Source organism: Lethenteron reissneri, chromosome 6 (genome assembly GCF_015708825.2).
Source record: "Lethenteron reissneri isolate LAM-NWPU_2019-01 chromosome 6, ASM1570882v1, whole genome shotgun sequence".
NCBI classification, from domain to species: Eukaryota; Metazoa; Chordata; class Hyperoartia; order Petromyzontiformes; family Petromyzontidae; genus Lethenteron; species Lethenteron reissneri.
The window spans coordinates 5,527,646-5,541,816 of NC_083784.1; the positions used below are offsets into that span (position 1 = coordinate 5,527,646).

The following is a 14,171-nucleotide window of genomic DNA, read 5'->3' on the forward strand; positions in this document are numbered from 1 at the left end:
TTGGGTGTGTGTGGGGCTGGGTGTGTGGGTGTTGGGTGTGTTGGTGCTGGGTGTGTGGGTGTTGGATGTGGTGGTGGCTGGGTGTATTGGTTCTGAGTGTGTTGGTTCTGGGGTGTTGTGCTGGGTGTGTGTGGTTCTGGGTGTGTGGGTGCTGGGTTGTGGGTGCTGGGTGTGTGGGGTGCTGGGTGTGTTGGTGCTGGTGTGTTGTTCCGGTGTGTTGGTGCCGGGTGCGATGGTGCTGGGTGTGTTTAGTGCCGGGTGTGTTGGTGCCGGGTGTGTTGGGTGCGGGGTGTTGGTGCTGGGTGTGTTGGTTCTGGTGTGTTGGTGCTGGGTGTGTTGGTACTGGGTGTGTTGGGTGTTGGTGCTGAGTGTGTTGGTGCTGGTGTGTTGGTGCTGGGTGTGTTGGTGCTGGGGTGTGTTGGTTCTGGGTGTGGTGGGTGCTGGGTGTGTGGGTGTTGGGTGTGTTGGTGCTGGGTGTGTGGGTGTTGGATGTGTTGGTGCTGGGTGTTGGTGCTGGTGTGTTGGGGCTGGGTGTGTTGGTGCTGGGTGTGTTGGTTCTGGGTGTGTGGGTGCTGGGTGTGTGGGTGTTGGGTGTGTTGGTGCTGGGTGTGTGGGTGTTGGATGTGTTGGTGCTGGGTGTGTTGGTGCTGGGTGTGTTGGTGCTGGGTGTGTTGGTTCTGGGTGTGTTGGTGCTGGGTGTGTTGGTGCTGGGTGTGTTGGTACTGGGTGTGTTGGTGTGTTGGTGCTGGGTGTGTTGGTGCTGGGTGTGTTGGTGCTGGGTGTGTTGGTGCTGGGTGTGTTGGTGCTGGGTGTGTTGGTGCTGGGTGTGTTGGTTCTGGGTGTGTGGGTGCTGGGTGTGTGGGTGTTGGGTGTGTTGGTGCTGGGTGTGTGGGTGTTGGATGTGTGGGTGCTGGGTGTGTTGGTGCTGGTGTGTTGGTGCCGGGTGTGTTGGTGCCGGGTGCGATGGTGCTGGGTGTGTTAGTGCCGGGTGTGTTGGTGCTGGGTGTGTTGGTGCTGGGGGTGTTGGTGCTGGGTGTGTTGGTTCTGGGTGTGTTGGTGCTGGGTGTGTTGGTACTGGGTGTGTTGGTGTGTTGGTGCTGGGTGTGTTGGTGCTGGGTGTGTTGGTGCTGGGTGTGTTGGTGCTGGGTGTGTTGGTTCTGGGTGTGTGGGTGCTGGGTGTGTGGGTGTTGGGTGTGTTGGTGCTGGGTGTGTGGGTTTTGGATGTGTTGGTGCTGGGTGTATTGGTGCTGGGTGTGTTGGTGCTGGGGGTGTTGGTGCTGGGTGTGTGGGTGCTGGGTGTGTGGGTGTTGGGTGTGTTGGTGCTGGGTGTGTGGGTGTTGGATGTGTTGGTGCTGGGTGTGTTGGTGCTGGGTGTGTTGGTGCTGGGTGTGTTGGTTCTGGGTGTGTTGGTGCTGGGTGTGTTGGTTCTGGGTGTGTGGGTGCTGGGTGTGTGGGTGCTGGGTATGTTGGTGCTGGGTGTGTTGGTGCTGGTGTGTTAGTGCCGGGTGTGTTGGTGCCGGGTGCGATGGTGCTGGGTGTGTTAGTGCCGGGTGTGTTGGTGCTGGGTGTGTTGGTGCCGGGTGTGTGGGTGCTGGGTGTGTGGGTGCTGGGTGTTGGTACTGGGTGTGTTGGTGCCGGGTGTGTTAGTGCCGGGTGTGTTGGTGCTGGGTGTGTTGGTGCTGGGTGTGTTGGTACTGGGTGTGTTGGTACTGGGTGTGTTGGTACTGGGTGTGTGGGTGCTGGGTGTGTTGGTGCTGGGTGTGTTGGTGCCGGGTGTGTTGGTGCCGGGTGTGTTGGTGCCAGGTGTGTTGGTGCCGGGTGTGTTGGTGCTGGGTGTGTTGGTGCTGGGTGTGTGTGTGGGTGCTGGGTGTGTGTGGGTGTGTTGGTGCTGGGTGTGTTGGTGCTGGGTGTGTTGGTGCTGGGTGTGTTGGTGCTGGGTGTGTTGGTGCTGGGTTCGTTGGTGCTGAGTGTGTGGGTGCTGGGTGTGTGTGGGTGTGTTGGTGCCGGGTGTGTTGGTGCTGGGTGTGTTGGTGCTGGGTGTGTTGGTGCTGGGTGTGTTGGTGCTGGGTGTGTTGGTGCTGGGTGTGTTGGTGCTGGGTGTGTTGGTGCTGGGTGTGTGGGTGCTGGGTGCGTGTGGGTGTGCTGGGTGCGTGTGGGTGTGCTGGGCGCGTGTGTGGGTGTGTTGGTGCTGGGTGCGTGTGGGTGTGCTGGGCGCGTGTGTGGGTGTGTTGGTGCTGGGTGCGTGTGTGTGTGCTGGGTGCGTGTGGGTGTGCTGGGTGCGTGTGGGTGTGCTGGGCGCGTGTGTGGGTGTGTTGGTGCTGGGTGCGTGTGTGTGTGCTGGGTGCGTGTGGGTGTGCTGGGTGCGTGTGGGTGTGCTGGGCGCGTGTGTGGGGTGTTGGTGCTGGGTGCGTGTGTGTGTGCTGGGTGCGTGTGTGTGTGCTGGGTGCGTGTGGGTGTGCTGGGTGCGTGTGGGTGTGCTGGGCGCGTGTGTGGGTGTGTTGGTGCTGGGTGCGTGTGTGTGTGCTGGGTGCGTGTGGGTGTGCTGGGTGCGTGTGGGTGTGCTGGGCGCGTGTGTGGGTGTGTTGGTGCTGGGTGCGTGTGTGTGTGTGCTGGGTGCGTGTGGGTGTGCTGGGCGCGTGTGTGGGTGTGTGTGTGCTGGGTGCGTGTGTGCTGGGTGCGTGTGGGTGTGCTGGGTGCGTGTGGGTGTGTTGGTGCTGGGGGCGTGTGGGTGTGTTGGTGCTGGGTGTGTTGGTGCTGGGTGTGTTGGTGCTGGGTGTGTTGGTGCTGGGTGTGTTGGTGCTGGGTGTGTTGGTGCTGGGTGTGTGTGGGTGTGTTGGTGATGGGTGTGTTGGTGCTGGGGGCGTGTGGGTGTGTTGGTGCTGGGTGTGTTGGTGCTGGGTGCGTGTGGGTGTGTTGGTGCTGGGTGTGTTGGTGCTGGGTGTGTTGGTGCTGGGTGCGTGTGGGTGTGTTGGTGCTGGGTGTGTTGGTGCTGTGTGTGTGTGGGTGTGTTGGTGATGGGTGTGTTGGTGCTGGGTGTGTGTTGGTGTGTTGGTGATGGGTGTGTTGGTGCCGGGTGTGTTGATGCCGGGTGTGTGTGAGCGCCGGGTGTGTTGGGCACAGGCTATGCTCGGTACTAAATATTCAGGGTGGCGTGTGTACTTCAGTGTTCTATGCGCTGGCCTCAAGGTGCACACAGCCTGGCACAAGCGTCGTGGTGACGTCACCGCCACTCAGCGGCGAATATCGCTTGTTGTTGTTATTGTTGTGTGCTGGGTGCGATGCCCTTACGGGCTTGCTCCCACCTGCCTGCCCCCGTCCGCCCCGTGCACGAACACGCGCTCGCCGCACCCCGTGAACACGAGGCCTGCGGGGCCGGGCCTCAGCGGCGGGGCCGCCCTGCGCGATCCCCGGGGCCGCTCCAATTCCTCCAGGGCGCTCCCCACGCCGACGTGAAGACGCGCCATGCTTTCCCGCCAATAACGAAGAATCGATTCGGATTAGCGACGTTCGATTTATTCTACTCGATTCCGCGAGTGGTTACGCGTCTGGTTTATAACAAAATGTCGATTCTAGAATCGATTCGTTGTTGTTGTTGTCGCACTTGCAGTCGTCGGATTCGCATCGCGCCGCGAATGTTCATCTTCCGCGGTCGCCTCCGCTCCCACGAACGCATCCCAATCCGCGTCTCGTATTAGGACTCGCAATGCGTCGCGATTGCTTTACGCATTGGATTATCGCGCGCGAATCGCTTCGCCTAAATGTATCGATTCCGTTCAGCGAGGAATCGATTCGCGATGCTGCCGCGAATCCCAAGAAACTTTCGCGCGGCGGTGTCCATGGCAACGGCGACGCCGCGTTGACCCAAACACGTGAACCAAGTTCCTCGTGTGTGTGTCCGTGTGTGTCTTTATATATCTCTCGCAACACACATTATAACACAAACAACAGCGCGGATAAACCCACACCGGTCAAAAGTCTCCAAATCTCAGCCCGAGCTCGGAGCTGCCCCATGGCGCTGCCCGATCCGCGCGGCCGTGCGGCCTCCCCGGGTGCCTCGGGGTCGTCCGTCTCCCCGGGGACTCCTCCAGGGGCCTCCCCGGCCTCTCCGAGTCGTCGGACGAGCGCGCAGATTGTGAGCGAGGCCCGTGCCCTGGTGCGTGCCCTGGAGACGAGGAGGCCGCGCACGCCGCGGGAGGCCGAGCGCCGCCTGTTCGGTGCCCGCGGCGGCGGCGTCGACGGCGCGGGGAGTCGCGACTCGCGTCCGAGCTCAGCCGTGAGGTGACCCCGCGGGTGGAGGTCATCACAACGCCTCGTCACAACACATCATCATCGTCACAACACCTCATCACAACACATCATCATCATCATCGTCACAACACCTCATCACAACACATCATCATCATCGTCACAACACCTCATCACAACACTTCATCATCATCGTCACAACACCTCATCACAACACTTCATCATCATCGTCACTACACCTCATCACAACACATCATCATCATCGTCACAACACCTCATCACAACACTTCATCATCATCGTCACAACACCTCATCACAACACTTCATCATCATCGTCACAACACCTCATCACAACACTTCATCATCATCGTCACAACACCTCATCACAACACATCATCATCATCGTCACAACACCTCATCACAACACTTCATCATCATCGTCACAACACCTCATCACAACACATCATCATCATCGTCACAACACCTCATCACAAACACTTCATCATCATCGTCCACAACACCTCATCATCATCGTCACAACATCATCATCACAACACTTCATCATCATCGTCACAACACCTCATCACAACACATCATCATCATCGTCACAACACCTCATCACAACACATCATCATCATCGTCACACACCTCATCACAACACATCATCATCGTCACACACTTCATCATCATCGTCACAACACCTCATCACAACACATCATCATCATCGTCACAACACCTCATCACAACACTTCATCATCATCGTCACAACACCTCATCACAACACATCATCATCATCGTCACAACACCTCATCACAACACTTCATCATCATCGTCACAACACCTCATCACAACACTTCATCATCATCGTCACAACACCTCATCACAACACATCATCATCATCGTCACAACACCTCATCACAACACTTCATCATCATCGTCACAACACCTCATCACAACACTTCATCATCATCGTCACAACACCTCATCACAACACATCATCATCATCGTCACAACACCTCATCACAACACATCATCATCATCGTCACAACACCTCATCACAACACTTCATCATCATCGTCACAACACCTCATCACAACACTTCATCATCATCGTCACAACACCTCATCACAACACTTCATCATCATCGTCACAACACCTCATCACAACACTTCATCATCATCGTCACAACACCTCATCACAACACATCATCATCATCGTCACAACACATCATCACAACACATCATCATCATCGTCACAACACCTCATCACAACACATCATCATCATCGTCACAACACCTCATCACAACACATCATCATCATCGTCACAACACCTCATCACAACACATCATCATCATCGTCACAACACCTCATCACACACATCATCATCCACACCTCATCACACTTCATCATCGTCACAACACCTCATCACAACACTTCATCATCATCGTCACAACACCTCATCACAAGACTTCATCATCATCGTCACAACACCTCATCATCACAACACCTCATCACAACACCTCATCACAACACTTCATCATCATCGTCACAACACCTCATCACAACACTTCATCATCATCGTCACAACACCTCATCATCACAACACCTCATCACAACACCTCATCACAACACTTCATCATCATCGTCACAACACCTCATCATCACAACACCTCATCACAACACTTCATCCTCATCATCACAACACCTCATCACAACACCTCATCACAACACCTCATCACAACACCTCATCACAACACCTCATTGCAACACATCATCACAACACCTCATCACAACACATCATCATCACAACACCTCATCGCAACACCTCATCACAACACCTCATCACAACACATCGTCACAACACCTCAACACAACACCTCATCATCACAATGCCTCATCATCACAACACCTCATCACAACACCTCATCATCATCACAACACCTCATCACAACACCTCATCATCATCATCACAACACCTCATCACAACACCTCATCATCACAACACATCATCATCACAACACCTCATCATCACAACACCTCATCATCACAACACATCATCATCACAACACCTCATCATCATCATCACAACACCTCATCACAACACCTCATCATCACAACACCTCATCATCACAACACCTCATCATCACAACACCTCATCATCACAACACATCATCATCACAACACCTCATCATCACAACACATCATCACAACACATCATCATCACAACACCTCATCATCACAACACCTCATCATCACAACACATCATCACAACACATCATCATCACAACACCTCATCATCACAACACCTCATCATCACAACACCTCATCATCACAACACTTCATCATCACAACACCTCATCACAACACATCATCATCACAACACATCATCATCACAACACATCATCATCATCACAACACCTCATCACAACACATCATCATCACAACACATCATCATCACAACACATCATCATCACAACACATCATCATCACAACACATCATCATCACAACACATCATCATCATCATCACAACACCTTATCACAACACATCATCATCACACATCATCATCACAACACATCATCATCACAACACATCATCATCACAACACCTCATCACAACACCTCATCATCACAACACCTCATCATCATCACAACACCTCATCATCACAACACATCATCATCACAACACCTCATCATCACAACACATCATCACAACACATCATCATCACAACACCTCATCATCACAACACCTCATCATCACAACACCTCATCATCACAACACATCATCACAACACCTCATCGTCACAACACCTCATCACAACGCCTCATCACAACACCTCATCACAACACCTCATCACAACACCTCATCATCATCGCACTCCATTACATCTTATCCATATGTAATCTGACGGGCAGTAGAGAACTTACCACCTCATTAAACCCCCTTCATAACCGCGTCGAGCACTCTCGCATCTCTTGTCGTGACGGCGAGGAGTCAGACGACTACGACAACTCACGATTTCTCAATAATGGCATCGTCGTGTCGGGCTACTCAGTTGTTAGCATCGTCGTTGAGCCCTGGGTCTGGGTCACTTTCTCTCAGAGGGTTCACAGTGGCCAAGTCGAAGACCGTGAACTTGCCCCATGCTCAGATCCGAGGTTAGAATCGTGGGTTTGAAGCCAGGTTTTGGCCACCTGAAATACAATTGGATTATCAAGTTGAATGTCTCACCCCGGTGTCAAGCCGATGCCCTGACAACAAAAAATTAACCCGTAAAAACAAAGTTTTTCACTATAAATCCTTTCTATGCGTGGCGGCTAGAGTCCTCTCGTCCTCTGGCTTGAGATGGCTGCCACCTATGGGTCAGATGATTGTCTGCCAGCATTAAGCAATTGGTAATTAAATATTTTAAATATTTTCCCTAAACAGTGTAAAATTTTGGAATTTTTTTTCACGAAAATTAATTGTCACGCACAACGAGTCTGTGTGGAAAATGTCAGCTCGATTGGATCACGGGAAGTGGGTTAAAAAACGACCGAAAGATTTGCACGGTCATAAGCAAGCAAGCACGCAAGCGAACTTAATATAAAGGATTAAAAAATTACATCTAGTAGTGTGTCTTAAGTTGAATAAATTACACCTGCTAGGATTACAAAATTTCGTTGGATTGCATTTGCTGGGCTGTCAAAGGCCCCCTTTCTGCAGGGCAGTGCTATAGTGGCATCTTCTGCCATACAGTTGACATTGGTTGTCCACAAAAGTGGCCAACTCAAAGTAAATTTCGATTTAAAGCTTTCGTGACTGCAGGGATTCATCTTCTTGGTTATTTCGGTAAAGTCACGTAGAATGGAAATAAAATAATAAAAATAAAACATAATAAAATAATTCTCACGACGTTTCGGCCACAACGCAAGCAGCCGTCCTCAGGTGAAGACCAGGTCTGTCGAGAAGACAGAGTCTGAATGACGAAACGTCGTGAGAATTATTTTATTATGTTTTATTTTTATTATTTTATTATTTCCATTCTACGTGACTTTACCGAAAGAACCAAGAAGATGAACTCAAAGTCAACTTTGCACAGATTTTACCATGTGTGCCACCTTTGCCATGTGCCAACGTTGCGTGTGTGTCTGTGCTCATGCTTTGCCCATCTGTGCATGAAATGCGTGTGTCCCTGCCTTCATGCTGTGTCCATGCTATGTCAGTGTGCCCACGCTGTGTCTGCATGTACGTACATCTGCGTGTACCGTATGCAGCCTGCATTCACACCACTTTGAGGTGACGGAGCAGAGGCCCACATCGCGCACTCGTCTCGCTCCACTGCAGCATGTGAGCATCCCCCACCCACCCACCCACACAGATACGCTATAGTATCTATGTATGTTGAACTTATTCTGCAGGTGTGGGGGAAGGACAACAAAATAAACTCAAAAAGCAGTTCCAAAGACATTTGTTTTCAATCTAGATCAGTCATGTGTGCTGATGCATATTTAAATATATATACATTTCCAATTTATGTAGCATTCAGATAAGCCCCTCCCCCCTTAACTTGTATCTAAGGGCTGGTCTCTTGGAATTTTTTACCTCACTTGATGCAGTAATTTTAGCTGTGACGGTCCCACCTGATGACGGAGACTTGTGTTGCCTCCGAAACGTCGTGATTTATTATTTTACTTCTATTATTACTTCTATAAATTAATTAATTACTTATTTTTTTACCTACGTCACTTTACCGAAAAAGCCTAAGAGTATTTATGTAGTATCTTTATACAGCCGACCTCCAGACGTTTGGCAATGAAAGAAAGATGAAGCCTTACACATTGACAAATACATATTGCCAAATAATACAAATATATAGATGTACAGTATTTAAAATGATTTAGATGTAGGCATTAGAGACCAACTAAGTCTCAAGTCTAAGCCTAAGCAGTGCAACCGTCAACTGCACAAAGTTAAACATTTCACAAGTCCCAGGTCTGAGGAGCAGCAAACGAGAAAGAGCGACCCCCCCCCCCCCAAGTTTACTCACAGCATCAACAGATCTCTATTTACAGAGCAACGGCCACGTGCAGTGTTGAGCGATATGTGGGGTAGGAGTGATGAGTGGGGGAGAAGTGGTGTGTGGTGGTGTAAGAGTGTTGTGTGGGGTAAGGACCTCAGGAGCCAACCCACGAAGAATCTTAAAGAACGTCACAGGAATCTTGCACTCAAATTTGATCGGCAACTAGTTTGTCAACGCAGGTGTACGGTGGTCATGTTTATGTTAGAGGACTCCAACCCTTTACTGCATATTCAAAGGCACAGCGCTCCGTGCTCTGTACGTGTGTTTCTATGTGACATGGACTTTGACTGAGCCAAGCAGAAGCCCCGAGTGTCCTCAGATTCCCTGGACAGGGACCCTGACCAGGACCCCCTCCCCAAGTCGCTGGGTGACCCCCGCGAGGTGGCACGGGTCAGCCGCTCCCGTGCCAGGCTCTTCCGCGCCGCCAGCGCAGGGCACGTGCTGCCGGACAAGCCAGCCCCGCCACACGACGGTGGTGAGGGTCACAGTATGGTGAGGTTGGCACAGCTCACATCAGTCGCTCTGTTGTGGTTGACATGGGCCCTGCTACAATTGAAGTGTTCTTGCCCAAGGCCCAGGACGTAACTGTCCACTCTCCTCTCACTCAAGTCCACTCACTCAAGTGCTAGTTCCAGACATTCTCTCTTGTGTAGGGCCCGACTGACCAGAACCTTTACAGGACAGACAAGTTAAGGCTTTGTTGCAGAACATAAGGGAGCGTACCTCACGCAACTAGACAAATGAACTAAGTTTCGTAGTCCAGCATCTGGGCTCCTCCAGCCTGTGGGACCCGTCAAGTGCCATTGCTCCACTTGGACTCTCGACAGCTACGCCACTGGCTCCTCGTTTTTAGGAGGCAGGATATCCTGCAGGCCTGCATGGTCTGTGTACATATACCCAGCTTGATGCTGTGTGTGTGTTACGGTGGCATGTCAGGACTGAAGAGGATGCGCAGCGATCTGGGTTCACGAGACAGAGCCCCCCTTGCGCCTGTGGCTGTGGTCGAGGCTTGGGGGGAGAGGCCCCCCGCTAGAGGGGGCCGCCCTCCGAGGTCTCCTGAGCCCCCCAGCTCTCCCAACACCCCCAGCGCGCCCGACTCCCCCAGCTCTCCCGACTTCCCTACGGAGGCTGCCTTTTGGAGTTCGCACGTCGCTCCACTGCTGACCCAGCTCGAGGCCTACTCCGCGGGTACACGGCTCATCCGTCATGTCAGACAGCAAACACAAAGAAAATATGTCTCAGTCATGCACACTGTCAGGGCAAGTTCTGCTAAAAAGCATCTTTGCAGGCTGAGACGACGCACGAGAGGGCGGCGTGCTCAGTGCCACGCCTTGTGTCCCCTTGGGGATGCTCAGAACTGGTTCAGATAATCGTCACGAATGTTGGGCATGGCTGGAAATTTTACTCAGGTTGCATCTCCAGCAGCGGTCGCTCTATTGCAGACACAGCCGCCTCCACCTTGATAAACGTGTAAGAGGGGACGACCTAGGAGGGGCTAGCAGCCATCAGGGGTACAGAGTAAAAGGTTACACAAGTGGGATTTGGGCACACACACTTGTTCAGGTGTTCACAATGCACATTTTCTCTCGAATAAGCCCCATGGTTGGACAATAATTTTATATCCTTCCAAAAAACTATCCTACACTTTCGTTAATACTGTTTGTTGCTGGCTACTTGCCAACTTGGACCTTGGAGCCTGTCCTTTTTGTTAAGTAAATAAAAAATTTACGCAATTGAAATATTTTAAGTTGAAGTAATCAACATCCAAATTACAGATGTTATTATCAGGAGGCGACCATAAAAGTAAAACAGTATAAATCACAGTGCACAACACCAGCGCGTGGCCATTGGAGAAACAATGCAGGTTTGGATAAGCTACTCAAGTTGACATACCTCGATTTAAAGCTTTCGTGACTGCAGGGATTCATCTTCTTGGTGTTTCCCCGAGACAGCATCTGAGGACGGCTGCTTGTGTTGTGGCCGAAACGTCGTGAGAATTATTTTATTATGTTTTATTTTTATTATTTTATTATTTCCCTTCTACGTGACTTTACCGAAAGAACCAAGAAGTTGACATACCTCATTTATCCTGCTTCTTGGTGAATACCCAACGAGCGAGGCGTGCTTTTTCTTGCGCAGAGGGCGACCGGCCACAGGTCGAAGAAGGGCAGGAAGAGAGGGCGGAGGTCGTGGGGCGGCTATGTGGCGTGTGCGAGGATCTGGGGGCCGTGCTTGCCCGGGGGGGCATGTTGGCCCAGAGGGGCGGCCACGGCAGGGCCGCCCTCCTGCGCGTCCTGTACCGCCTGGTGGACGTCAACTCGGACCGCCTGCTGCTCCACGTCATCAAGCTCATTCTCTCGGTAGAGTCAACCAGACAAAGACAAATATTTCTAGATTTGAAGCTTTCGTGACTGCAAGGATTCATAGTCTTAGGTTTTTTCGGTAAAGTCACGTAGGTAAAAAATTAAAATTAATAAAAGTAAAATAAAAATAAAATAAAAATCACGACGTTTCGGGGGCAACACAAGCTTCCGTCTTGAGGTGGAACCGTCACAGCACGATAGCTTGTGTTGCCTCCGAAACGTCGTTATTTTAATTTTATTTTTATTTTACTTTTATTAATTTTAATTTTTTACCTACGTGACTTTACCGAAAAAACCTAAGAATAAAGACAAATATCCCCCCCGTATAGCCTTAACAGACTATTGGGGCAAGTGCTGTTAGCGAGCACCTATGAAGGCCGGCACGGCACACGAGGGGGTGGCTGGCGATGCTTACACACTGCACCAGGTACTCATTTGAGGCTGAGTCGACCAGGTCCTCAGTGCCACAAGCCCTACTGTCACTACCTCTCTGTAGTTTCCCAGAACACTGGTAGTTTTATAGGTAATAATAATATTGTTGCTGTTGTTAGCCTGGAACATATTACCGCTGGGCAAAGGCCTCCCACATTTTATTCGATTCCTTCCTTTCCATAGTTGACCAATTCTCCTGGAATGCAACCGATATCATCAGATGCTGAACAGGGCTAAGCCTGGATAGTGCTTGAATGGGTGGCCGCCATGCACGGCGGGTTGTTACCTTGGTAAACAGCGGTGTGCAGTGAAGCAAAATCCATTGTTCTCCTGTGCTCTATGCTGCCATGTTCCCCAACCTCACCAACTGCCACTCACCAGTGTGGTGAAGTTTGGTCAAATAACTTTTACAACCTGCATGGCATAGGGAGGCCCCATCCAGCAGTAGATTGATAAAGGGCTTTACTTTTACAGTAATACTTTTACACAATCAAGTCTCACTGTCTGCAGTGTTCAACATGTGGGCACCCACACATATGATGAGGGGATAGCACTCAAAGCTCCACACAGATGATTTCAGGAATTAAATGGTGCAATTTCATCATCTGGCCACCTCACAAACCAGGCAGTCTTCCGTCCATGTACGAAGCAGGTTCTTGTCTTTCGAGATCTGACGAGATCGGGTGGTATGACTGATTGTCTGTGTGCACACTTGTACTCTTATAAGATGCAATGCTATCAAAGCCACCGCTTAACAATTTGTATGGAATAGGCCGCCGAGGATGAGTGTAGCTGAGCTTTTTTGTTGCCTCGTCTCACCGCAGATTCAGGTCAAAGACAAGAACCTTCTCAACGTGTGCAAACTTGTGTTCAAGATCAGCCGCACAGAAAACAACGACCTGCTCTTCCTGCAAGTGGGAATCGTGGGTATGTATCGGCTAGGAGGGCGGCTCTCTTACACGAAGGGTTGCACTGCACCACGAGAGATCAGAATGGATTCTTCATCCCAAAACATGATGCTGATAGCACAAACGAGGTTTAAAAAAATGTAAATAAAGAAAAGTAAGTGGGCTTCGGCAGGACAAGTCGCTGGAGATAATGCCATTTGTACAGCGAGTGGTAGTGAAACCTGTCTTTCTGTCTGTCTGTGGAAGAGGGGGTAGGGTGTGCGAGGGTTTCCTCAAAACTAGTTTTGCCATGCAAAGTAAAATTGCTCCCAAAGAGAAGTGAAACTAATTCTGCACTATTGCTGGACTCTCATCTCAAGCGTGCACTTGTGCGTGCTTGCCAGTGCGGGTGTGGCTGTCTGTGTGCAATTGTTAGCTCTCTGCACTATGCACCCGAATACCTGATTTCGTTCTTGGGCATGGATAAGATCAGTAACAATATCTTAACCTGTCCTTGGCTCCACCAAGACAACTTGGTACCTCGTCCAGTATGAAAACATCAACACTAAGGAAATTAAATCAGCAGGGCATATTGCTTGTTGCAGCACCCCTACGTGTGCCGTGCCGGTGTTAATGGGTGATCGGCAATAGGTGATCGTCAATAGGTGATCATCAATAGGTGCTCGTTAACAGCACTTTCCCAAGTTTGGTGAATGGCTATAGGGAAGAAACGAGGCGGAACCAGGCCTGCCAACAGACCAAGTGATTATTTTTTTGAGCTACAATCCTCAACGAAACTGCATTGCACGAGTTGACCTGCAGCCTCATTAGGCTTTACCCTCCACCCATTTACGTTTGAGTTTTCCCAGTGAAGGGCATTGCATGCGTGTGCAAATCCAAAAAAATCCTTGCTGAGGGCCAAATAGGACTTTCATCTACATTTGTGAAACCGCACATTAACCTATACCTTGACGTAATTCAATAATTACACAAAAAATAATTAGGACTGACCTTTACAGGTGACTGAGCGCGCGAACATGAGAAATACATTTTGGACGGGTCGAAGATATTTCCCTCTAGTACCCAGTGATGGATAAATCCCTGATATAGGTTTTTTGGGGTTAGATCGCGTAAGTATAGATGTCGTTAAACCCGCCACCACCCGACACAGCCAATTCGTAAG

The 14,171-nt window shown here is 50.6% G+C and overlaps 1 protein-coding gene across 4 annotated transcripts in view; it reads left to right on the top strand.

Moving 5' to 3' along the window:
• Positions 1–3,849: 3,849 nt before the first annotated feature.
• Positions 3,850–14,171, top strand: part of ARMC2 (armadillo repeat containing 2) — a 28,258-nt gene continuing 17,936 nt past the window's right edge. For 3 of the 4 annotated variants that reach the window (XM_061570900.1, XM_061570889.1, XM_061570883.1), the window contains exons 1-6: positions 3,850–4,278; positions 8,501–8,573; positions 9,604–9,781; positions 10,243–10,494; positions 11,446–11,666; positions 12,926–13,028. In XM_061570900.1, coding sequence (XP_061426884.1) covers positions 4,010–4,278; positions 8,501–8,573; positions 9,604–9,781; positions 10,243–10,494; positions 11,446–11,666; positions 12,926–13,028 — 1,096 coding nt within the window. In that variant the 5' untranslated portion in view covers positions 3,850–4,009. The remainder of the gene's footprint in view (positions 4,279–8,500; positions 8,574–9,603; positions 9,782–10,242; positions 10,495–11,445; positions 11,667–12,925; positions 13,029–14,171) is intronic. The other variant, XM_061570908.1, reaches the window with a different exon arrangement.